Source organism: Tympanuchus pallidicinctus, unplaced genomic scaffold, assembly GCF_026119805.1.
Source record: "Tympanuchus pallidicinctus isolate F22 unplaced genomic scaffold, pur_lepc_1.0 scaffold15, whole genome shotgun sequence".
In the NCBI taxonomy this organism is placed as follows: domain Eukaryota; kingdom Metazoa; phylum Chordata; class Aves; order Galliformes; family Phasianidae; genus Tympanuchus; species Tympanuchus pallidicinctus.
In genome coordinates, this window is record NW_026294669.1 from 13,608 (window position 1) to 37,008 (window position 23,401).

Below are 23,401 nucleotides of genomic sequence, written 5' to 3' on the forward strand. Positions count from 1 at the left end.
GCCCAGTGTCTAAGTCTAAGTCTAACCCCCAGGGTCTAAGTCTAACCCTTAGTGTCTACGTCTAAGTCTAAGTCTAACCCCCAGGGTCTAAGTCTAACCCTTAGTGTCTACGTCTAAGTCTAAGTCTAACCCCCAGGGTCTAAGTCTAACCCTTAGTGTCTACGTCTAAGTCTAAGTCTAACGCCCAGTGTCTAAGTCTAAGTCTAACCCCCAGGGTCTATGTCTAAGTCTAACCCCCAGTGTCTAAGTGTAACCCTTAGTGTCTACGTCTAAGTCTAAGTCTAACCCTTAGTGTCTAAGTCTAACCCCCAGTGTCTAAGTCTAAGTCTAACCTCCGTCTAAGTCTACCACCCTCCACACCTACCTTTCTCACCTACCTTCCAGTGTCCTTCCAGTCGTTGCCGTGACAAAGCAAGACACACAACATACGTGCATTGTTTAACTGTTTGTTTATTACAGCACTGTTTCCACAAGGCATGACTCATACAATCATATACATACGCGCTATACCAGCAACTACACATTGAGAAGCAAAACATGTAATGAACATGGATCTCTGATTCCAAGACTTAGTTTATAGGCGCAGCATCCACACATTCTGTACATGGCACAACACAGTTTACAGGCGCAACTTAACACATATTGCATACATGGCACGACGCAATTTACAGGCGCAGCACACGCATACGCAGTACACTTTAAGACATGGTTCACATAGATGTCAGACCAACCAGAGAAAGGGTACAAAGCCTCCACACCCCATTAGTGACACCACACTTGTGAGAATGTTGCATACCGCAACCCACCTCAAAAGCAGTGCAGATCTCAGCCCACCCAAACACATTGCAATTCTCAGAACGGCCACAAAGGGGCGCGAGTCTCAGACTGGCCGGGAAGGAACAAAATCGCCTCCGACGGCCCTTGGTTACGGGGTTGGGTTAGCCCTGCCTAGGAGCAAACAAAGCAAGGCTAGCCCAACCCCGTAACCAAGGCAAAGCTAAAGCCAATATGGCTTACATTAATTGAATGTAAAGCTAAAGCCAATTTGGATGAAGTCAATTGAATGCAAGGCTAAAGCCAATTTGGTTGAAGCCAATTGAATGCAAAACCAAAGCCAATTTGGTTCAAGTCAATTGAATGTAAAGCTAAAGCCAATTTGGTTGAAGCCAATTGAATGCACATGCTAAAGCCAATTTGGTTGAGATAAATTGAACGCACATGCTGAAATCAGAGCAACTCTCAAAATAGCCGCAATGGGGCGCGAGTCTCAGACTGGCCGGGAAGGAACAAAATCGCCTCCGACGGCCCTTGGTTACGGGGTTGGGGTAGCCCTGCCTAGGAGCAAACAAAGCAAGGCTAGCCCAACCCCGTAACCAAGGCAAAGCTAAAGCCAATTTGGTTTACATTAATTGAATGTAAAGCTAAAGCCATTTGGTTGAAGCCAATTGAATGCAAGGCTAAAGCCAATTTGGTTGAAGTCAATTGAATGCAAAGCCAAAGCCAATTTGGTTGATGCAAAATGATTGCAAGGCTAAAGCCAATTTGGTTGAGATAAATTGAACGCAGATGCTGAAATCAGAGCAACTCTCAAAATGGCCGCAATGGGGCGCGAGTCTCAGACTGGCCGGGAGGAACAAAATCGCCTCCAACGGCCCTTGGTTACGGGGTTGGGGTAGCCCTGCCTAGGAACAAACAAAGCAAGGCTAGCCCAACCCCGTAACCAAGGCAAAGCTAAAGCCAATTTGGCTTACATTAATTGAATGTAAAGCTAAAGCCAATTTGGATGAAGTCAATCGAATGTAAAGCTAAAGCCAATTTGGTTGAAGCCAATTGAATGCAAGGCTAAAGCCAATTTGGTTGAAGTCAATTGAATGCAAAGCTAAAGTCAATTTGGTTGAAGTCAATTGAATGCAAAGCCAAAGCCAATTTGGTTGAAGTCAATTGCATGTAAAGCTAAAGCCAATTTGGTTGAAGCCAATTGAATGCAAAGCTAAAGCCAATTTGGTTGAAGTCAATTGAATGCAAAGCTAAAGCCAATTTGGTTGATGCAAAATGATTGCAAGGCTAAAGCCAATTTGGTTGAGATAAATTGAACGCAGATGCTGAAATCAGCACAACTCTCAAAATGGCCGCAATGGGGCGCGAGTCTCAGACTGGCCGGGAAGGAACAAAATCGCCTCCGACGGCCCTTGGTTACGGGGTTGGGGTAGCCCTGCCTAGGAACAAACAAAGCAAGGCTAGCCCAACCCCGTAACCAAGGCAAAGCTAAAGCCAATATGGCTTACATTAATTGAACGTAAAGCTAAAGCCAATTTGGATGAAGTCAATCGAATGTAAAGCTAAAGCCAATTTGGTTGAAGCCAATTGAATGCAAGGCTAAAGCCAATTTGGTTGAAGTCAATTGAATGCAAAGCTAAAGTCAATTTGGTTGAAGCCAATTGAATGCAAAGCCAAAGCCAATTTGATTGAAGTCAATTGCATGTAAAGCTAAAGCCAATTTGGTTGATGCAAAATGATTGCAAGGCTAAAGCCAATTTGGTTGAGATAAATTGAACGCACAAGCTGAAATCAGAGCAACTCTCAAAATGGCCGCAATGGGGCGCGAGTCTCAGACTGGCCGGGAAGGAACAAAATCGCCTCCGACGGCCCTTGGTTACGGGGTTGGGGTAGCCCTGCCTAGGAGCAAACAAAGCAAGGCTAGCCCAACCCCGTAACCAAGGCAAAGCTAAAGCCAATTTGGCTTATATTAATTGAATGTAAAGCCAAAGCCAATTTGGTTGAAGCCAATTGAATGTAAAACTAAAGCCAATTTGGTTGAAGTCAATTGAATGCAAGGCTAAAGCCAATTTTGTTGAAGTCAATTGAATGCAAGGCTAAAGCCAATTTGGTTGAAGTCAATTGAATGCACATGCTGAAATCAGCACAACTCTCAAAATGGCCACAAAGGGGCAGGAGTCTGAAAATGGCCTGGAAGGAACGCAGATGGCATGAGAAGGAAGCGTTGATTGGCCTGGGAGCAGAAGGGCCCTCAGGAAGGGTGCGGGTGGGTTGGATCGCTGGGCTGAGGCCGATGGGATGAACTGCAATGAGACCGAGCGCCGCATCCCGCACGCTGCCTGCGATGACCTTGGTAGGGGCTTGTGGCAGAGTGACGGGAGGATCATGGAAAGGGAACGGAGCGGGGATTCGGGTAACGGTTGACCGAACCGAGCTGGCGGTGAGTGTGGGAGGCCTGGAAAGCCAATGGCGTCGCAGGGGGGAAGTCATCGACTGGAAGCGTCGAAGGCATCTTCACCTGTAATACAGAGACACGCTTTAGAAGGAGGAACGCCGAGACCCAAACGGTGCTCACCGTCAGCCCACCCCCACAAAATGTGGAAGCCAAACACCGCTCTAAGAAAAGGCTTCAGAGTAAGGTTAGGAGTATTTAACAGGAAAGGTGTTAGGGTTAGGTACATCAGGATTAGGGTTAGAGTGACCGTTAGGGAAGGCCAAGGCAAAGGCAGGAGCAAAAGGCAAGGAGAACAGCCGAGGGAACGCCAAAACAGAGGGCAAAGGGATGGGAAAGACATGGAGAACGCCAAAGGTCGCGTCAGAGGTCAGGCCCAAGAAGAAGGCCGCAGAGAACGCCAGAATGGAGACCAAAGAGATCGACGCAGAAGGCCAAAATGGAGGGCGAGGTCCGTGAGAACGCTGCAGGGAAGGCCGATGCAGAAGGTCAAGGGCAATGGCCAAAGAGAATGCGGCACAAAAGGCCAAAACCAAAGGCAAAGAGAATGCTGTAGGAGAAGACAAAACAAGAGGCCAAAGGGAATGGGCAAAGAAGGCCAGGAGCAATGGCCAAAAAGAACATGGAAGGGAACGCCAAAATAGAAGCCAAAGAGAACGCCGCAGGGAACGCCAGAACAGGAGGCCAAAGGAAATGGGGCAAAGAAGGCCGAGGGCAACGGCCAAAGAGAACGCAGCCACGAACGCCAGAACTGAAGGCCAAAATAATGCTGTAGGGAACGCCAGAACGGGAGGGAAAGTGAACGTGGCAAAGAAGGCCAAGGACAAAGGCCAAGGGAATGTGGCACAGATGGCCAAAGCCGAAGGCCAAAGAAAACACAGTGAAGGTGGCCAAGGGCAAACGGCCAAGAGAATGCCACAGGGAACGCCAAAACAGGAGGGCAAGAGAACGCAGCAGGGAAAGCCAAGAGCAAGGAGAACGCTGCAGTGAAAGGCTGGAGGCGAGGAGAACACAGAAAGAAAAGGACAGGCAGCATCCAGGGCACCGTGAAGTGCAGAAATGAGCTCTGTGAACCCTACCTTGTGCCTCGCTAAGTAATGAGTAAACACCGGTGGGTGAGCATCGCCCTTACCTGCTGGGCAGACAATTACCGGCCAGCAAAGCGGGGTTCCGGGCATCCCAGGAAATGCAGATTCCGGTTCCTTGCTGCTGCCTGAAGAGCCGCGCATCTCCGTGCTGTCCTTACAGCGCTCAGGAGCAATGCAACTCTGCTGCCACCTGTGGGACACAACGCAGTAATGAAGGCGCTGCCCCGCATGTGTGGGGCTGCACCCTGAGCACAATGCTGTAATGATGACACAAGGGTTGTAATTAATTATAATTAACGTTAGGGATAGAATTAATGGTATTGATAGGGTTGAAGTTACAGATGGTCTAACATCAGTATTCTGCACTACAATTAGGGTTATTTGACAAAACATGGGGCATTATTTTTACGGCAGCATTCAGGGTAAGAGACATTTTCAACACTGGGTTAAGGGTTTGGTCTACAGATACGCTGCAGGTTAACAAAGTTATCGTTAGAACTCCCATTCAGCTGTGGGTTTAGGTCGAGGGTAACATTAATGCTGCCTCCCAGCTCACGCTAGAGTGCTAAAGGCAAAGGGAAGCAGGACACCCAGGGCAGGCAAAGGAAAGCAGAACTCCCGTGGAAAGCCAAGGTAAATGCAAAGCAAACAGCCAAGCTAAGGCAAGGGCAAAAGCAAAGAGAGCACCGATGGAAAGCCAAGGGGAGGGCAAAGAGACCGCAGCAGGAAAGGCCAAGGGCAACGGCCAAAAGAACGCAGCACAAAATGCCAAAACAGAAGGCCGAGGGAGCACGGCATGGAATGCCCAGGAAAGGGCTAAGAAAACATGGCAGGAAGTGCCAGAACAGGAGGGCAAGAGAACGCTGCCGGGAACGCCAAAATCAAATGGTGAAGAGAATGTGGCTACAGAAAGCCAAGGGCAATGGCCAAGAGAACATAGCATGGGACACAATAACAGGGGGGCAAGGGAATGCCCAGACAAGGGCAAGGGCCAAGAGAACGTGGAAGGAAATGCCAAGGATGATGGCCAAGAGAACACGGCAAGAAACGCCAAAACAGGAGGGCAGGAGAACGCAGCAGGGAACGCCAAAACTGAATGCTGAAGTGAATATGGCAAAGAAAGCCAAGGGCAACGGCCGAGAGAAACCAGCATGGAACACAAAAACAGGAGGACAAGAGGATGCCCAACCAATGGCAACGGCTAAGAGAACATGGAAGGAAATGCCAGAACAGGAGGGCGAGAGAACGCGGCACGGAACGCCAAAACTGAATGCTGAAGTGAATGCGGCAAAGAAAGGCAAGGGCAGCGGCCAAGAGAACGTGGCATGGAACACAAAAACAGGAGGGCAAGAGAATGGAGTAGGGAACAGCAAGGGCAAAGGGAATGAAAACGCTGCAGTGAAAGGCCGGAGACAAGGAGAACACAGAAAGAAAAGGACAGGCAGCATCCAGGGCACCACGAAGTGCAATGAAGAGCTGTGGGAGCACCGTGCTGTGCCATGCTAGGGAATGGGTAAACACTGGTGGGTGTGCATTGCCCTTACCTGCTGGGCAGACAATTACCAGCCAGCAAAGCAGGGTTCCAGGCATTCCAGGAAATGCAGATTCCGGTTCCTTGCTGCTCCCATAAGAGCCACGCATCTCCATGCAGTCCTTATGGCACTCAGGAGCGCCGCAGCCTGCTGCCACCTGTGGGACACAAAGCAGTAATGAAGGCACTGCCCTGCAGATGTGCCTCTTTCACAAACCTGCGCTCCTTTCTCTGATCAACGTGGCTGCGCTCTGCGCACGATTCTGCTTACCGGCAAGCACTGAGCTGGGAACAACAGACAAGGAGAAGGCTGAGGTACCCAACAACATCCATCTTCCATCTTCTCTGATAACTGCTCATTATACACCGCCCTCACCTTTGGTTTGGTAGGTGGGGATTCAGGAAGCAATGCCGGTCCCACAGACCCCTCCCTATCCCACACTGTGATGGGAGATCAGGTTCTGGAGCACCTGAGGACCCGAGCATCCAGGAGTCTTTGGGTCCTGATGAGACGAGTCCCAGAGCTCTGAGGGAATTCAGTGCTGCAGTCACCGAGCCACTCTCAGTGGTATTTGAGAAGTCGAGGCAGTCAGGTGAAGTCCCTGGTGAGCAGAAAAAAGGTGACAGCACAGCTGTTACTGCAGATATAAAGTGTGACCCTGGGAACTGCCAACATGTCAGTCTCACCTCTGTGCTGCAAAAAGTCATGGAGCAGATCCTCCTGGAAGGGACTCTGAAGCACGTTCCAGTGCGTCACCACCCTCTGTGTGAAAAGCTTCCTCCTAATAACCAACCTAAACCATTCCCCTGTCTCAGCTTAAAACCATTCCCCTTGTCCTATCACGATCCACCCTTGTAAACAGCCATTCCCCTTCCTGCTGTTCCCCCCTTCAAGTACTGTGAGGCTGCAATGAGGTCCCCCCCAAGCCTTCTCTTCTCCAGGCTGAACAAGCCCACTTCCCTCAACCTTTCCTTGTAGGAGAGCTGCTCCAACCATCTGATCATCTCAGTGCCTCCTCTGGACCCGCTCCGTGAGCTCCACGTCCTTCCTGTGCTGGGGGCCCCAGGCCTGGATGCAGCGCTGCAGATGGGGCCTCACAAGAGCAGAGCAGATGGGGACGATCACCTCACTCTCCCTGCTGGCCGCTCCTCTTTTAATGCAGCCCAGAACACAGCTGGCCTTCCAGGCTGCAAGCCCGCTCTGCTGGCTGACGTCCAGCTTCTCACCCACCAGGATCCTTCTCTGTGGGGCTGCTCTCAAGGTGTTCTTTGCTGAGTTTGCACAAACATCTGGGATTGCCCCTTCATCAGTGACATTGACAGTAGGGTGGAGTGCACCCTAATGACACCGAGCTGTGGGGTGCGGTGACACACCAGAGGGACGGGATGCCATCCAGAGGGACCTCAACAGGCTGAGTAGTGGCACTCAGCAACGCGCCTTCCAGCCCAGAAAGCCAACCGTATGCTGGGCTCCATCCAAAGATGTGCGGTCAGCAGGCGAAGGGAGGTGGTCCTGCCCCTCTGCTCTGTGCTGGGAGGCCTCACCTGGAGGTGCTGTGTGTGGATGTGGATGCCTGCAGTGCAGGACAGACGTGGAGCTGTTGGAGCACATCCAGAGAATGGCCACAGATATGAACCGAGGGATGGAACGCCTTTCCTATGAAGAAAGAGAGCTGGAGCTGCTCAGCCTGCAGAAGTGAAGGCTCCGAGGTGATCTGGTAACAGCCTTTCAACACCTGAAGGGAAGAACAAGGAAAGATTTAGCCTAGATATGAAGAAAATCCTGTACAGTGATGGTGGTGACACAGCAGAACAGATTACCCAGACATGATGGATGCCCTGTCCCTTCCAAGGTGAGGCTGGGTCAGGCTCTGGGCACTGATCTGGCTGTGGATGTTCCTGTTCGTTGTGTGGCAGTTGGACGAGATCACCACCAATGGTACCAAGTACTCCAGCTGGGATAATCCACATCCGTCAGAGCCTCTCTGGGCCAGTCCCAGTATTCAGCAGAGCAGGGGCTTCACTTCATCACGCTGTTGGGAACCAGAGCTGCAGAGCATTGAATGCAGGTCAGGGGGTGGGAGGAAGAAGAATTGGGGTTTGGGTGCCGTACAGATTAGGAAACTGACAGCATCTCCAGACAATTAGGATGGAGATATCTGGGGTGATGCTGAGTACAGCGGTCCAGAAGAGGACAAACCTTGGCTTCCTATAAAGATGAAGACTTATTACACCTAAGGGTGCACAGAATGCCCTTAAACAACTCTGCACGGTTGGAAGCAGTGCATAACAGCCCTGAAATAAAGGAAGAAGAAGAAGTTACTCCATTCCAAAGATGAACACTCAGCCCACACTGCCAAGGAAGTAGTCTCCAGGTACAGATGCTACCCTTATGGCTTCCACCCCTTAAAAGTGGTCAGGATACTATAAAAAAACAAACAAACAAACAAAAAGAACAAAACACACACACAAAACACACAAGGGAAGATTGCAGCCCTGAAATGAAGAAGAAACCACTTACACCCTTCTCAAAGGCCAAAACTCACTCATGCTCCACAGGAGACAGTCTCCAGAGATCAACATTGCCCATACATCTGTCAGCACTTAGATGTGGTCAGGATGCCCCAAAAACCAAAAGGGAAAGGTCACAGCCCTAAAATAAGAAGGAATCACTCATCTTTTCTTAAGGACCAGACCTCACCCCACACTCCCAAGAAGACAGTCTCTAAAGATGGATACCACCTTAAAGGCTACCAGCCCCTAAGTGGAGTCAGGATCCTCCCAAAAACAAGATATTGCAACTCTGGAATAAAGAATCACTCACCCTGTTTCAAGGGTTCACCCCACGCTCTAAAGGAAGCAGTCTCCAGGTGCAGTTGCCGCTCTTTCTGCTGACAGACCTTAAACATGGTCAGGAGCCCTCCAGAAAGTAAAATTACAATCCAGCAATAAAGAAGAAACCAATGACCCCATTCCAAAAGCAAACACTCAGCCCACACCCCAAAGGAAGCAGTCTCCGTGCAGAGTCTCCGTACAGCTTTCTACCTTTAAAAGCAGTTAGGATCCCAAAAACAGAAAGACCAGAGCCCTGCAACAAAGCATCAATCACTCACCCCAATTCCAAAGAGCAGAACTTGCTTCCAATGATCCCAAGGAGGCAGCTCCCAAGCAGAATGCTGCCCTTGCTGTTCCCAGCCCTTAAATATGGGCAGGGAGGGGGTGGAGCCAAGCTCAGCCCTATCCGGTCCCACAGGTAGATTGCTTCCACCTGTGCTGGCAGGGCTGGCCACACCCCTCACCAGGTGCTCAATCACTGCTTCAGACTGTAAACAACAACAAAAAAAGACTAATTACAAGCAGGTGATTGGATCTGCCTGTCCAGCAAGGGGAGTTTGATCAAAGGATGAGCAACAATGGCATGCATATTTTGATTGAAGTCTGTCCTCAAAAGCATTCAGTAAAATTTCTGATAGATAGGGGAGCACAAATTTCAGTACTGATAAAGCACACAAATTTCAGTACTGATACAGCAAGATGCTGAAAAGCTGTGTGTGCAGCCTCGATGGCAGAGTTGAGATCACCGGTGTGATCGGAGCGAGCGCTGTTTGCCAAACTAGTGGGGACAGCTTGTGGCTCTCCAGTGAGAAACGTGTCGCCTACTTTCTTTGTAATTAAAGCCCATTGTGAAAACAATTCAGGATTTGACATAATCAGTGGGTGAATCTGGCACCTGCCTGTATGGCAGCGTGTGGCCTTTTGGGTCAAGTTTCAATCCCAGACTCCAAAGAAATAGGGAGACTGCAGCGTGTGCACTTTACGCAGCCCCTGTGCTCCCTGAAGCAGGGGTCGCTAACATACCACTGTACCCCATTTCTGCTGCAGCATGATGTGTGATTTCTGAACTCATAGCAGGTTTGGAGAAAAGACAAATCGTTTCCAGAACAGACTCCCCACATAACTCGTTGTCATCTGGTTTGGAAACCAGATGGAAGGTGATGATTAACAATCGATTGTCGGTGTCTGAAAGCTTATACAGCCCCGCTAAGAGCTGCTGTCCCAAGCCTTGCTTACTTGGCAAGCAAGTTGGGGTGATGCCATGGAGTGATGCTGGGATGACACTGGGGTGAAGTTGTGGACTGAGCCTGGAGAGTGACGCTGGGGGGTGATGCTGGGGTATTGCGGGTGGGGGGTAGGGGAGGGGGGGGAATTCAGAAAGAGAGAGATACTCGATGGAGACACTGGGGTGACTTAGTGTGATGCTGGGGGGTGACATTGTTGGCACGACTCTGGGAGTGACATTGGGGTGACACTGGAGAGTGATTCTGAAGTGTCATTTTAGTGGCATGGGTTATGTTGGGGCTTTTGGGGGAGGAAGGGTGGGTGACATCAGGGAGTGAACGCTGGATGGTGACGTTGTTGGGGTGTTATATTGGGGACCTAACGGCCCCTGACTGAAGAATGATCCTGGAATTGAATAAGGTATTTTGGCAGTTTTAAGGGAGTTGATATTTGTGGCTGTGGCTGCAAATGTTTTGTAGAGAGAGCTGTCCTTGGTATTTGGTCTTGTTCTTGCGAAGACTTGTTTTGCAAGCTGATGTTCCAGCTGGGCTCTTGTATGGGAACTGCTGAGTCATGGCCTGAACCTCTGATTGATCACCTGAGGCGAGCCATGAGGCAGCCAGAGGAGCACAGGTGAAGGCAATTCAATTCACCTGTGCTGCCAGAAGGGGGTGGAGCCTGGCTGCCCCCTCCTAGAGCTATTTAAGAGCTGGCTGCCAGGAGGGAAGGATCTTTGCTGGAGATCTGCTCTGCTGGAGTTTTGTGAGTGAGCCCAGGATAGGGGTAAGCCTTCTATTTATTCTCTTTTGTTGTCATAGTCTGCTTTGCCTAACTGTCTTGTTCATTTTGTGATTATAGCATCTTAAAATTCTTTGACTGTAGAGCTCTGTATCACGCACTGGCCATATGGGTACAGCATGCAAGTGGAACAAACCCTACAGACCCTGGGGAGAATGAAAGTGGGAGAAAGAGTGGAAGTGTGCTTTGAAGCAGGGGATGCCCTGCTAGTGATGCTGGTCAAATCCACTGCTGGCATGTTCCTTCTCTCTCCTTTTCGGTGGCTTGCCATCTCTCAAGGGTCAGATAGTAATAGCATACTTGCTTAGGGAGATTCTGCTTCCCACTTAATGGAATCATCTAAAATTTTAGAGTGACACTGGTTATGTTGGAGTGATGTTGGGGTATCAATAGGATAGATGTCAGGGAGTAGCACGATAGGGTGACATCATTGGGAGTGATGTTGGAGTACCACAAGGATTTAACATGAATGACTGATCCTGGGGTGAGAGCGTTGGGGTGACACTGGGGAATGACAATGTTGGAGTGATGCTGAGGGTGGATATTGTGGTGATGGTGAGGGGTGACATCAGGAAGTGACTCCAGGGTGACATTGTTGGGTTGGCACTGGTGGGTGATGTTGGGATGAAAGGGGGTGATGTGAAGGAGTAATGCTGGGGGATTGATGCTGGAGCATCCCTGGGGGGTGACATCAGGGAGTGTTGGTGCTGACATTTGGAATGAAATAATGAGGTTTTGGGAACTCAGTTTGGGGTGAATTAGCAAGGACGTGAACCTGGAGTTTGCTGTGAAATATTGATGGTTTGGGTCTGGAGTATGACGTGAAATGGGCTTTGGAGCTTATTTGGATGGCAGTTGCTCTTTACAGTTGTCACGGAGTTGACTAGATCAATCTATGTCCGTGACAGGGGCGACAGGCCTCTGCCCTCCCCCCCCCCACCCCAGTCCCACAAAAAATGGGAAGGAAGGAAGGGAGGAAAAAAAAAAGCAGCGGCAACAATCTATGGAGGAAAACCTATTTTACTATAATATTGGAATACGAGATAACACAGTATATACAATTTAATTGAAATTGAGATTAATAAATCAGACAAGATGAGAGAGAGAGTTCCCGGGACCGATTCAAACCTGAAAAGCTTGTAACGGCTAGGAAAGCACCTCCAGCACCCACTGCCAGGCAGCAAGAGAGCGCCCCCCCCCACCTGGAAGGGCCAGATCCCGTGACTTCTGTAATGTACAGGGATAGGTACCTGGGATTGGGCATTAACACTTTAATACCCCGTACACGACATGATGTTTTGATGTGGAATACTGAAACCCAAAATAAAAACAAACAAACAGAAAACATAGAACCATGACAACAGTTTCCTTGCAGGAAGAGGATAAAGAAAAGTCTGCTTTCACACAGGAGAGGATATGATATACCTTTAGCTGACTCCCACAGGGGTGTACACATTCTCCCACTATTGCTCAAGCCACCTCAGTGAACTTTGACAGAGTTTCACTGCCTTAGGATGTGTATCCATGTGTAGATGATATTTAATTGCAAGCTCATACTCCGGAAAGGTGGGGGAAGTGGCAGCAGCACTAGATGACTGAGAATTTGAGATACCACCTGCAAACTGTCAGGGACTAAGTAAAGGAGTGAAACTTTAACGCAGCAAAGGCCAGCAAAATTGTGCAGACTTGACTGAACCAAAGCGGAGATATGGGAAACCAGTGTGAACAGAAGCAAAGCTGTGCAAAATCTTACAAAACCACGTGAACTTCATGGAATCTCAGTGAAGACCAGTGATCCTGCAAAGTCTTCAGTGAACCAGGGTGGACTTCTGCAAAGCCCAGTGAAGATCCACAAGCCTGTACAAAAATACTGTGAATCCGCATGGACAGTACAAGGAACCCAAGTGAAAACCCACAACATCGTGCGTCCTTTGGTTTATTCAGGTTTGTTATCTGGCAATGCAGCCCAGCTGGATAAGGCTCTTGTAGACTGGTAGTATTTTCTTCAGGAACACTGAAATCTGAATCAGTGGGACATCGCTTATGATCTATTATCCAACTCTTATCTTCTCCTCCCCTGGTTTCTCATTGCCTGAGCACTTCAGGTTCACAGAAGATGAAAATGAAAAGAAAAAAGGAAAAGTAAAATGGAAAAAAAAAGGAAAACGGAAACAAAAAAAGGGAATAAAAATGAAAAAAAGGAAAAGGAAAGGAGAAAAGAAAGATGTAGAAAAAGAAAGAAAAAGAAATAGCTAGAATTATTAAAAGGAACATTATTAGAAATAGAAAAAAGAATTTGAAATACAATGAGGACAGGAAAAAGGTGAGGAAAAGACAAAATAATTGGAATTGGGAAAATAAATAGAAAACGAATTGGAAATAGAAGAAGAATTGGAAAAGGCAGAGGAAAAAGAACTGGAATTAGAAAAAGAATTACAAAAATAAAAAGGAAAAAGAAAACCAATTAGGGAAAAAAATATTAGAAAAGGAAAAAAATCAAAAGAATATGACAAAGAATTAGAAAAAGAATTAGGAAATAAGACAAAAAGAGTAAGAAACAGAAAAACAAGAAAAGGGGAGAAGAAAAAGGCGAAGAAAATATTATAAAAATAATTCGAAATAGAAAAGAAAGAAAATAATTAGAATTAGAAAATGAAAGAAAAACAATTAGAAAAAGAAAAAACGAAGACAAATTAGGATTAGAATGAGAATTGGAAAAAGAAAAAGATAAGGAACTGAAAAAAATGGGAAATGAGAAAGAATTAGAAAAAAATATTAGAAAAGGAATTGGAAAAGGAACTAGAAAGACAAAAAAAAGTGAAAAAATAAAGGAAAATGAAAAAGTGAGAAAAAAGTCTAGAAAAAGAATTAGAAATAGAACAATGAAAAATAATAAGAAAAAAGAGAATAATTAGAAAAAATAGAAGAAGAATTAGAAAAATAATTAGAGAGAGGAAAAACAAGAATATGGAAAAGAAGATGAAAAGAAAAGGAATTGGAAAAAGAAAAGGAATTGTATAAAAAGGAATTGAGAAAAGAAAAAATGGAAAAAAATAGATGAAAAATTGGAAAGAGAACTGGAAATGGAAACAGACCTGGAAAAAGAATTGGAAAATGAAAAAGAAGAGAAAGGAAACAAAAGCACTAGAGCAAGAGAATGGATATGAAAAGGAATTAGAAAAGAAAAACCAATGGATAAAGAAAAAGGAGAAGAATTAGAACGATAATTGGAAAAGGAAAAAACTGCAAAAAGAAAAACCTGGAAACAGAAAAAGAGGTGGAAAAAGATTGAGAAAAATAAAATGAATTAGAAAAAGGAAAAATATAAAGAAAAAATAGAAAGATATCAAGTTTTACAATGAAAAGTAGAAAAATATTTAGAATCTGAAAAAAAAAGAAACAATCAAAAAGAACAGAAAAAAATAGAAAATGAATTAAAAAATTAATTTAAAAAAATTAGAAAAAATTGGAAAACGTAAAAAAAAAACTGAAACAGAAAAATGAAAAGGACATGGAACAGGGAAAAGATATTGAACAGGGAAAAGAAAAAGTACTACAATTAGAAAAAGAGTTGGAGTTAGAAAAAAATTGAAATAGAAAAAAGAAAGACTTAGACTGGGAAAAGGACCACAAAAAAGGCTTGGAAAAAGAATTAGAATTAGAAAAAGAAAAACAAGGAGCAGAAAAAGAATTAGAAAAAGAATTTGAGAAATCATTAGAAAAGGAAAAAGAAAATTAGAAAACAAAAAGTATTAGAAAGACCAAAAAGTATATATATATATATTTTTTTTAAAAGAAGAAGAATTAAAATTAGAATGAGAAATGGAAAAAGGAAACAAAAAGGAATTGGAAAAAGAAAAAAATAGAAAAAGAATTAGACAAATAGTTCGAATTAGATAAAGAATTAGGAAAAAAAAAAATAGAAAATGATCCAGAAAGAGAACACAAGAACTACAACTTGAAAAAGAATTGGGATTCAAAAAAGAAAAAAAAATAAATAGAAAAAGGAAAAAGACTTGCAATGAAAAGAAAGACTTGCAACAGGAAAAAGAAATAGGAAAAGAATTAGGAAAAAAAATTAGAAAAACAAAGCAGATTAGTGTCTTGCTCCAATTTATAGGAGGGAGAGGAGGTTCTTTTATTATCTATATACCCAGCGTGAGATTAAGTAACAATGGTTCAAATGTTGGTCCGACCAATTTATTACAAATTGTAATTAGGGAAATGGGGAAGGGGAGGACGGATGCTATTATGAATTAGGGTAATGGGGAAGGGAAGGAGGGCAATAGGAAAGATAGGAAAGAAGAAGCAAGGAGTCTTTATAGGAAGTAAGAGGGAGACAGTCACCACCATGGATCCAGTGTGGTTTGTAATTCAGTCTTTGATCTTCAGTAGTGGTGGGTCGTCAGGCATTGTTCTGTTGACGACGAGGAGAATGATGAGAACGACGGCCATGACCATGGCGATGACGGCCCCTTTTCAATAGTTTCAAAGTGGTCAAGTCAGCTGTCTTTGGAGTGACAGCTCAAATCCAATGTGGTTGAGTCAGCTCTCCTTGGAGCGGCAGCTTCTGGCTCTGGGATCTCAGCAGAAACTCCTCTGTTCCCATCTTCTGGGCCTTGCCAGCAGACAAGAGGGAGCAGGGATGCCCTTCTGCATCTTGTTTTTCACAGAACACGATGATATCATTCCCCAATTTTCCCATACCAAGCTGGAGCTGTTTAGTCACAGGCCAGATCTTCCGCCAGTGAACACTCCTGAGCACTCTATTCTGGAGGCAAGCAGCTCTGGAGGAAGGGGCTCTCAAATGTTCCCAAAGTGATGTCGATTGTCACACGGTTAGCACCCATCACTTGCCTCCTTAACAAATCATTGAGAGTCTTATCACAAGAAAAACCTCAGGAAGCAAGCTTTGAGCCAAAAAACAAAGGATTCTCACAATTAGAAACAGGAAAGAAGAAACAGATTTAGAAAGAGAGAAAGATTTAGAAAAGGGAATGGAAAAATAATTAATAAAGGAAAAAGAATTGGAATGAGAATTGGAATATGTTGAAGAAAATAAAAAACGGAAAGGAATATGACTAAGAAAAGGAACATGAAAAAGAAAAACAATTGGAAACAGAATTATCAAAAGAAAAAGAAAGAATTAGAAAGAAATAGAAAAAATTCAAAACAAAAAAGAATTTGAAAAAGTCTTAAGAAAATAAATTAGAAAGAGAAAGAAAAGGAAATAAAAGAACAAGGAGAGAAAAGAAAAAGGTAAAAAGAAAAAAATGAAGCAGAAAACTATTCGGAAAAGGAATTGGAAAAGGAATTGGAAAAGGAATTGGAAAAGGAATTGGAAAAAAGAAAAGAAGTAGAATTAGAAAGTGGATTAGGAAATGAAAATAAATTATAAAAAGGGGGAAAAAATCAAAGGGAACTGGAAAAGGAGAAAGACAAGAAGTTAACTCTGGATACCCCAAGTCTTACATGGCATGCACTAGAAGCCTGTTTTGCAACCTACCTCTTCTTTTTGCATCTCACTTGGTCAAAGCAGAGCAGTCAGCATTTGGGCTCGCTGTAGCTCCAACTAGGCGTAGATTGGCAACATGAAACACAAGAAAAATGAGAAACATTGCATAATGTCAATAAATGATATTGAACCTAAAAAGAACAAACCCATGTTTGGTGGGAGCGACAGAAGGCACAGACATCACAGCAGTACTTGGGAGCCCTAAAGATGGGGGAAAAGAAAGAATACCAGGTGAAAGCCACGTGAGTGCAAGAGACAACTGATGCCGAGCCCAAAGAACAACTACAGGTGTGGGAGCAACTTCAGAGATCAACACAGCTTGCCAGACAGAGTAAGGAGTGGATATTGGCATCCATCTATGGCTGTAGTTTTCTACTATAAACACAATGAGCCTCAGTAGAGTCCTTGCACCGCTCAGGAGAGCCACAGTTTTTCCACCACTGCTCACTGGACACAAGATAAGTAGACGTCACCATCAGGTAATGATGAAGGAATCAGTTCCCCTTTCCAAGGATCAGGGCACAACCAGCGCTACAACCCGGGGAGGCTTGAAAGGCCAACGCCATCTGATAGTGGAGTCTCCAATCCTAGAAGGAAAGAAGAAACCTTCACGTCTGGTACTGAACAACATGGGGCAGGGAGAAACAGAGGGTAGTTCTCAATACTCCATGTCGTACACAGCACTCACTAGAAGCCTGTTTTGGAGCCTACCTCTTCATTTCACATCACACTTGGTCAACACTTAGTTGTATGCATTCGGGTCACCCAAGCTCCAATGAAATGTTGATTGGCAACATGAAAAACAAGACAAGACAAACACTGCGTAATGGTAAGAAATGATACTGAATGAAAAGCAAACAAAACCCTATTACAAAGCAAAGAACATGCCCTATTACCTTGATGCTCATCTTTTCCCGATTCCTCATTGCCTGAGTATTTCAGGTTCACAAACCTTCCCGATGCTTAATTGTACACGGGCATACTGGCTAAATAGAAACTGATGCTAGCTAAATGTTTATCTATTGCTAATGGCTTACATTCTCCTGCTTAAATTTTCTATCATCACTGAGGTCCTGTCTGACCAGCATCAAAAATCAGTAGTCTTGCAACATAATGAGCCTACTGATATCATTGTCAAGGGTTTGGGATTTCTAAAGGCATTATCGTAATGTTTAGGAGCGTGATGTCTATGTTGTCTGGAACTCAAGGCTCAGAGGTATTCCAGATGGCTGGACAGATAACAGCGGCAGTCCTTGTACCGATACATTCATTACTCCATCTACCTACTGAGCAAGCACCAATGTGGAAAATTCATCTAACAGGCAAGTGAAGGAGACCCTCAGAGACTCCTGATGAAATAAAAACACTCCCAAAAAGAGCTGTTAGTACTTAGTAGTACTAAGTACTAAATAGTAGTAGTAAACAAACAACACAAGACTGGAGCAGAGACAATGACGTCAAATACTCACACTTTAGTTCTAATGCAGAAACAACATTCCATTCCTACATAAGTACACAAACACTGCGTAACCTCACAAAATGACCACGTTTGAGGAGCACGCTGCTCTGTGACAACTTGTGCAGTGGGAGAATGAGGAACGCCTGAATCCAGGTCTGTGATCTGTTTTGGTAGCACGTGGGGTCACTTCTGGAGACTGCAGGACTATGGCATGACACGCAGCCCACTGGCAGGAAGAGGAGAGCATCAAGATCTGCTAGCAAGAAAGAAGAAATCCCTGAGTCTTTTTTCTCCACAAGCATTTGTGATTCTTTCTCCTCTGCAGGGAAAAAAATAAACAAAAAAACTCCATTGTGATTCAGTCCCAGCACAATGATTAAGTGTATGGTATGTACCGAAGCATTGTGTATTAGGACAAAAGCTGCGGGAGAGTTAGTGACAGGATCATAAGTAAAACTAACTAAATGCCCAGTACTGCCAATATGGGCATGGGACCGTGACCAGCCAGTGACTGTGTTAAGGTCATCATAAGCAATTACAAAAATTAATCTGAAGAAGATTCCTGTCCAAAACAGTAACACCAATGATACCACGGGGATCCCAGAGAAAGGAGCAGAGTGAGAAGGGAACATGTGAGCTACAACAACCGTATCAGCATTCGTTAGCATCTGGAAAACAAGAGAGAACTTCCTGGTTCCAAAGGAGCCAAGGTTAGAAGAAGCAAAACTGGAAAAGAAAACAAAACAGAAATAAGACTTCCTGGTCCTAAATGAACCAAAGTTAGAAGGGAGGTGAAATCCAGACGGTTAATTTTGTACAGTTCCTCCTGATCATATTGAGGCTTCCACAAGTATTTGTGAAGAGTCTCCCTGAGGGTTAAAGGGACAGGACCACGGTGGGGCAAATCAATCAACAGCAGTTGTCCTGGGGAGTAATCATCCCAATAAGCAGCGCTTGGAGTAAGGGACCACTGGCAGTGGTTGCCCGTGGTGAAAAATATTCCAGGTCCTCAATAACCCTCTGATTCCTTTTCAGTCAGCAAGATCTGACCTCCCTCTGTTAATGGCACTTTCCACACATACTGATTTCCTAAGGGTGTCACCAAAATCCTTCCTTACTTTGGCCGGCTCCGTAGCAAACAGGGAACCTCGTCAGTATGAACATCAGAATACCCACTGCCAGTCTCTTCCCATGCACGCCCAGTTTCTATCTAAAGGCAGAGAAGGATCACAGGTTTCCCAACTTGTCTTTTTGGGCTCTCACATCCTCAAGATTTTCTCCTGGAGGAAAGTCACTACTTGGGGATCTAGCATCTATCTCCCTGTCATTTACCAACTGTTCTCTAAGGGCTTGCTGAGGGAGGCCTTTTGAATGTTCTTCTTTTTCTGTCCCCTAAGATCTTCTACTTGGTACTGCAGGTATGTCACCAATTCCTGCAAGGACTTTATAATTTGGGTTTCTACCATGTGCTGTTCATTGCGGATCTCTATGGCAGCACTAAGAGCAGCTCCTGGAACTGCACAAATGATTGATATTCCCTTTTCCTCCCCCATACAAATTTGCTTATGGAGGGAATTTAATATGACCCATGACTCCCTCTAAGTTGGACCAATTATTCCACGCCCATTTCATCTCCACGGGGGAGAGTTTGGCACTATGCTTTTTTAAGAGATTGAGCAGCAGATTCCTGCTCTTTTTTTTTTTTTTTTTTTTTTTTTTTTGTAACCATCATGCCTCAAAATGTGGAGCAATCTCTTCATGGAAGGGTAGGGGGGGAACACGTATTGTCAACAACTTGCTCCTTACACTCCCAAAGTGTACACGCACACTCTCTTCTACCAGTAAGGCAGTTGCTGATACCACCTGGACACACCCACACGTTCAGGCCAACCCTGAGATACAGGGTCTAATACCTTGAACAACTATGAATAGGTTTTCTTTTGTCTCCCTATTCTTGTGTTAGAATGCCTAAAACAGCTCTTTCACTGACAGTTATCAAAAGGTGAAATGGTTCCTTTAAGGCAGGCAGTTCTAACACAGGTGCTGTGGTTAAGTCCTGTTTCAATACTTCTACTAATTCTTTTCCCTCTTTTGTCCATTTTAATATGTTGCGTTCTCCCTGTGATAGTTGGAGGTACAATCTTTGTTTCTTGTACATATTCTTCTATTCACAAAATACAGAATGCAATCAAACCTAGAAACTTTTGCCCCTCCCTCTTTGTCCTGGGCAAATGAAGCTGCACAGTGCCCTGAATTCCTTCAGAACTCTCCATTTCCCTTCAGAAATCACATGCCCAAGGTATCTGACTTCTTTTTCCACATACTACAGTTCAAACAGCCCTAGCCCCTATTCCCAAGAAATTCAGAGTTTTACTTAGTCTCTTACTTTAGACTCCTCTTTTCCACAAATCAGAAAATCATCTACATACTGAAACAGCTTCACCTCCTCTTCAACCTGAAACTTTTCCAAAACTTTCTCCAGCACTTACTTAGTTAAAACAAAAATAAAATATAAAATATATAATGTATGTAAAATAATACGTAATAATACAATATACAATATTTATAATAATATAATACATAAAATATAATAAAAATAAATTAGGCGATTCTATGTACCCTTGGGGTAAAGCAATCCACCTATCTTGCTATTTTTGTTGCATTTTTGGATCCTCTCGTACAACGGCAAAAAGATCTCGACTCTCTGAGTCTAAAATGCAGGTCCCGAAAGCATCTTTGAGGTCTGTTACACTGAGCCATTTGTGTCTGTGTGGGATTTGACTCATTAAAGTATAGGGGTTAGGAAGCAGGGGGGTCACTTGAGAACTATGTCATTAATTTTGCTTGGATCTTGTATCAGTTGATAGGTGCCATCTGCCTTCTGTAATGGCAAAACTGGAGTGTTATAGGGTGACACAGAGTCCCAGAAGACCATCTTAACCAATGTTTGTATTACAGCCTTCAGACCCATTATCCTTTCTAAAGGCATGGGGGGATAACTGTCCCTGTTTTGCAGCTTCACTCCCTCCTTGGACAGTTATTGTTAAGGAAGTAATTCCGAGTCCACCCAGTTTCCTTCCCCTGCTCGCACCTTTGGATTTATTTCTTTTTCATTAGCAGTTATTAATAGATTCATTGACACCTTTATACCTGTTTCACAAGTTTTCAACTGCAATCCTAGAGCTGTTCAGCAGCTTTCTTTGTGAAAGGCAAATTATCCTATGCTACATACAGAACTACTGGAAACTTCCACTGCAAAAACACAACCTACCTCTCAAAAGGGGGAGAGCGGTGCAGATGGTATGCAGCAGATATGCACAGCGTGCCTTTCACTTGCTTCTCCTCTCTCCATCTTCCGTTAGCAAAAAGCCTCTCCAACCTTCCCCTGCTAAAAAACCACTTAGGTAAAAAAGAACTGTCAAGCTTGCTTTTTAAATTACCTTACTTATACAACCTGATGCTTTAAAGCAGAAGCTCTCCCACCAGTGAGTTACCTTAGACAAGCTCAACTTTTGAGAGAAAAGTCATTCCTCTGCCTCTGCAGACTTTGCGCATGTTTCCAGGGGCAGCAGTCAGCCCAGTTCTCGGCACAGCTTTACCAGCCACAGAAATCCAGCTGATGCCCGCCATGCTTTTCTCTCTTCTGAAACACCAAACACCATACTGCTGCAAGAAGCAAGGATTAAAATCACAGAATCACAGAACTGGGCTCGGAAGGACCTCCAGGGATCACCGAGTCCAACCCCCCTGCAAAACGGGCTCCTACAGCAGGCTGCGCAGGTGGGTGTCCGGGCGGTTCTCGAATATCTCCAGACAAGGAGAAGCCACAGCCTCCCTGGGCAGCCTGTTCCAGAGCTGCGCCACTCTCACTGTGAAGAACTCCCTTCTCATCCATGGGCGGAACTTCCTGTGCTCCACTTTATGGCCATCTCCCCTTGCTTGGGGCCGCGCAGGGCTCCTCTCCCTGTCCCAGGACTGCTCTCCCACAAATCTCTGGCGGAGCTGCCCTCAGCACTCGCTCCTGTTGTGCTGCAGCTTCCATCTCGCTGCTGCCCGGACAGCAACAGCCCTGCCTCTCCTCCAACAGCCGGCCCCCAACGACCGCTCCCGTGCACGGCGGCTCAGCCAATCGCAGCCGGCGGAGCTACTGCGAATCAAGGAGACCCCGGGGGAGGAAGCAGCGCTGCCGCTAACCAATGAGAGGCTGGCGGGGATGGGACAGCAGTGCCGCCGACCAATGAGAGGCTGCCAGGGGCGGGACAGCCCTACCACTGACCAATGAGAGGCTCGTGGGGGGCCGGACAGCGCTGACGCTGACCAATGAGAGGCTGCCAGGGGCGGGACAGCGCTGACGCTGAGCAATGAGACGCCGGGTCTGAGTGAGCTCGTCCTGCCGCAGCATGATGATGACAGGGTTGCAGATGATCTGCACAGGCAGCTCACAGGTTGGGAGCCAGGAATGGACGCAGCCAGAGGAGAGAGGTGTTAGGGAGCAGCCAAGGCATCACAAGGCATCCGAAAGCCCTGAAAGGCATCACAAAGCCACCGCCAGGAAGCATGGGGTTATCACGAGCAGCATCCAGGATGCTAGAGATTATTTGCTACCATACCAAATGGGAGCTGCAGACACCCCAAAGCCAGACAAAACGGGAACTAACCCAGAGCTCTGCTTCGTGCACCCCACAGCCTCAGCGTTGCAAGCTGAGGTGCCTCATTGTTTGTTGCATTCATCCCAGTCCCTGGGAACGAAGACTCCACAGGCAGTCAAGGCGTTGAGTGAGCACAAGCGTGCTTTTATTATTAAAGGAAAAGACAGGAGGGCGTGAGAGGTCCAGGTAAAGATGGGAATCGTCCTCTCTTGGATGGAAAGGTCACGGAGAGAGCGGCTCAGAGCTCTCAGAGCCGCTGCACGGTGCCTGGGACTGGAGGCCTGATTCTAAGTCCCCCTCCAAGGGGCACGGCTTCTCCTCGCTGTTGCTGACCTGCTCCTGCACAGAGGTGCTGCTGTCAGGGCACTCAGGCTGTGCTTGGGCTGGGCTGCACTGCAGAGGCACTGGGTCACAGTCCAGGCTGGTGCCTGTGGTGTGTGACAGGCTCAGGTCAGCATCTTCAGCAGAGCTGGGAGAAACGAGGGCTTGGACTTGGATGAGCTCCTTGTGTCCGCCACTGTTGTTATGCGGCAGGCTGTCAGCTGAACCGCAGCCATTTGTGCTTCCCAAGAGCTCTCCATTGGTGGAAGCACACAGCCCAGCATCGCTACTTGCTCTGGGACATCTGGGTTGACAAGAGCTCGAATCACCTAGAAAAGAATGAACAGGGGTTGGTGTCCAACTCTCACAAGCTGAATTACAAAAGTGGTTCTTGATCAGGGGAGAACTGAAGGTGTCAGGTATGGGCTGGAATGCTAGAAGGAGATACAAGCCCACTGACAGCAAGAATTCTACGTTGCTGAGAAGCAGGGTGTTGAAAGCAGGATTTGCACCCTTACCTGCCAGGACTACAATGTCTGTCTCTGAGGGCTCCCTGGGACGGCGCTGCAGTTGGCGTTTGGCCACGGAGGATGGTTTTCCCAGGCTGAAGCAGGAACACCAACAGCCAGCTGGTGATTCCTTCATCCTGCTGGGTGGACTTGGTCTGGAGAGAGGAAACAGGGAATGGTGTGAGTTGTGCATGGAACTCCAAAAGCATCTCTGACTCTGACACTGACAGCTCATCGGCCCCA

The 23,401-nt window shown here is 45.9% G+C and overlaps 1 protein-coding gene and 4 long non-coding RNA genes across 15 annotated transcripts in view; 2 read left to right on the top strand and 3 right to left on the bottom strand.

Annotated features, from left to right (window-relative positions):
* Positions 1-1,342: 1,342 nt before the first annotated feature.
* Positions 1,343-2,270, top strand: LOC128077044 (uncharacterized). The gene is made up of 3 exons (XR_008204813.1): positions 1,343-1,415; positions 1,726-1,936; positions 2,085-2,270. It is a non-coding gene; the product is annotated as an uncharacterized LOC128077044 (long non-coding RNA).
* A 4,718-nt stretch (positions 2,271-6,988) lies between these two features.
* On the bottom strand, positions 6,989-8,828 carry LOC128077217 (uncharacterized). The gene is made up of 5 exons (XR_008204882.1): positions 8,673-8,828; positions 8,395-8,501; positions 8,049-8,143; positions 7,670-7,897; positions 6,989-7,584 (listed from the first exon to the last, which is right to left on the bottom strand). It is a non-coding gene; the product is annotated as an uncharacterized LOC128077217 (long non-coding RNA).
* A 1,580-nt stretch (positions 8,829-10,408) lies between these two features.
* Positions 10,409-12,805, top strand: LOC128077349 (uncharacterized). The gene is made up of 3 exons (XR_008204938.1): positions 10,409-10,673; positions 10,766-10,985; positions 12,070-12,805. It is a non-coding gene; the product is annotated as an uncharacterized LOC128077349 (long non-coding RNA).
* A 2,064-nt stretch (positions 12,806-14,869) lies between these two features.
* On the bottom strand, positions 14,870-21,741 carry LOC128077346 (uncharacterized). 11 transcript variants are annotated; one of them, XR_008204935.1, is made up of 5 exons: positions 20,951-21,741; positions 17,690-17,998; positions 16,909-17,039; positions 16,212-16,807; positions 14,870-15,565 (listed from the first exon to the last, which is right to left on the bottom strand). It is a non-coding gene; the product is annotated as an uncharacterized LOC128077346 (long non-coding RNA). The 11 variants fall into 11 exon arrangements; XR_008204930.1 differs by having other exon boundaries at positions 14,876-15,565; positions 16,909-17,998; positions 20,951-21,345; positions 21,550-21,737; XR_008204929.1 differs by having other exon boundaries at positions 14,876-15,565; positions 16,909-17,998; positions 20,951-21,342; positions 21,446-21,737.
* A 710-nt stretch (positions 21,742-22,451) lies between these two features.
* LOC128077232 (rho GTPase-activating protein 32-like) overlaps positions 22,452-23,401 on the bottom strand; it is a 36,384-nt gene continuing 35,434 nt past the window's right edge. Inside the window, exons 14-15 of the mRNA XM_052676122.1 lie at positions 23,168-23,313; positions 22,452-22,978 (exon numbers count right to left, since the gene is read on the bottom strand). Coding sequence (XP_052532082.1) covers positions 22,551-22,978; positions 23,168-23,313 — 574 coding nt within the window. The 3' untranslated portion in view covers positions 22,452-22,550. The remainder of the gene's footprint in view (positions 22,979-23,167; positions 23,314-23,401) is intronic.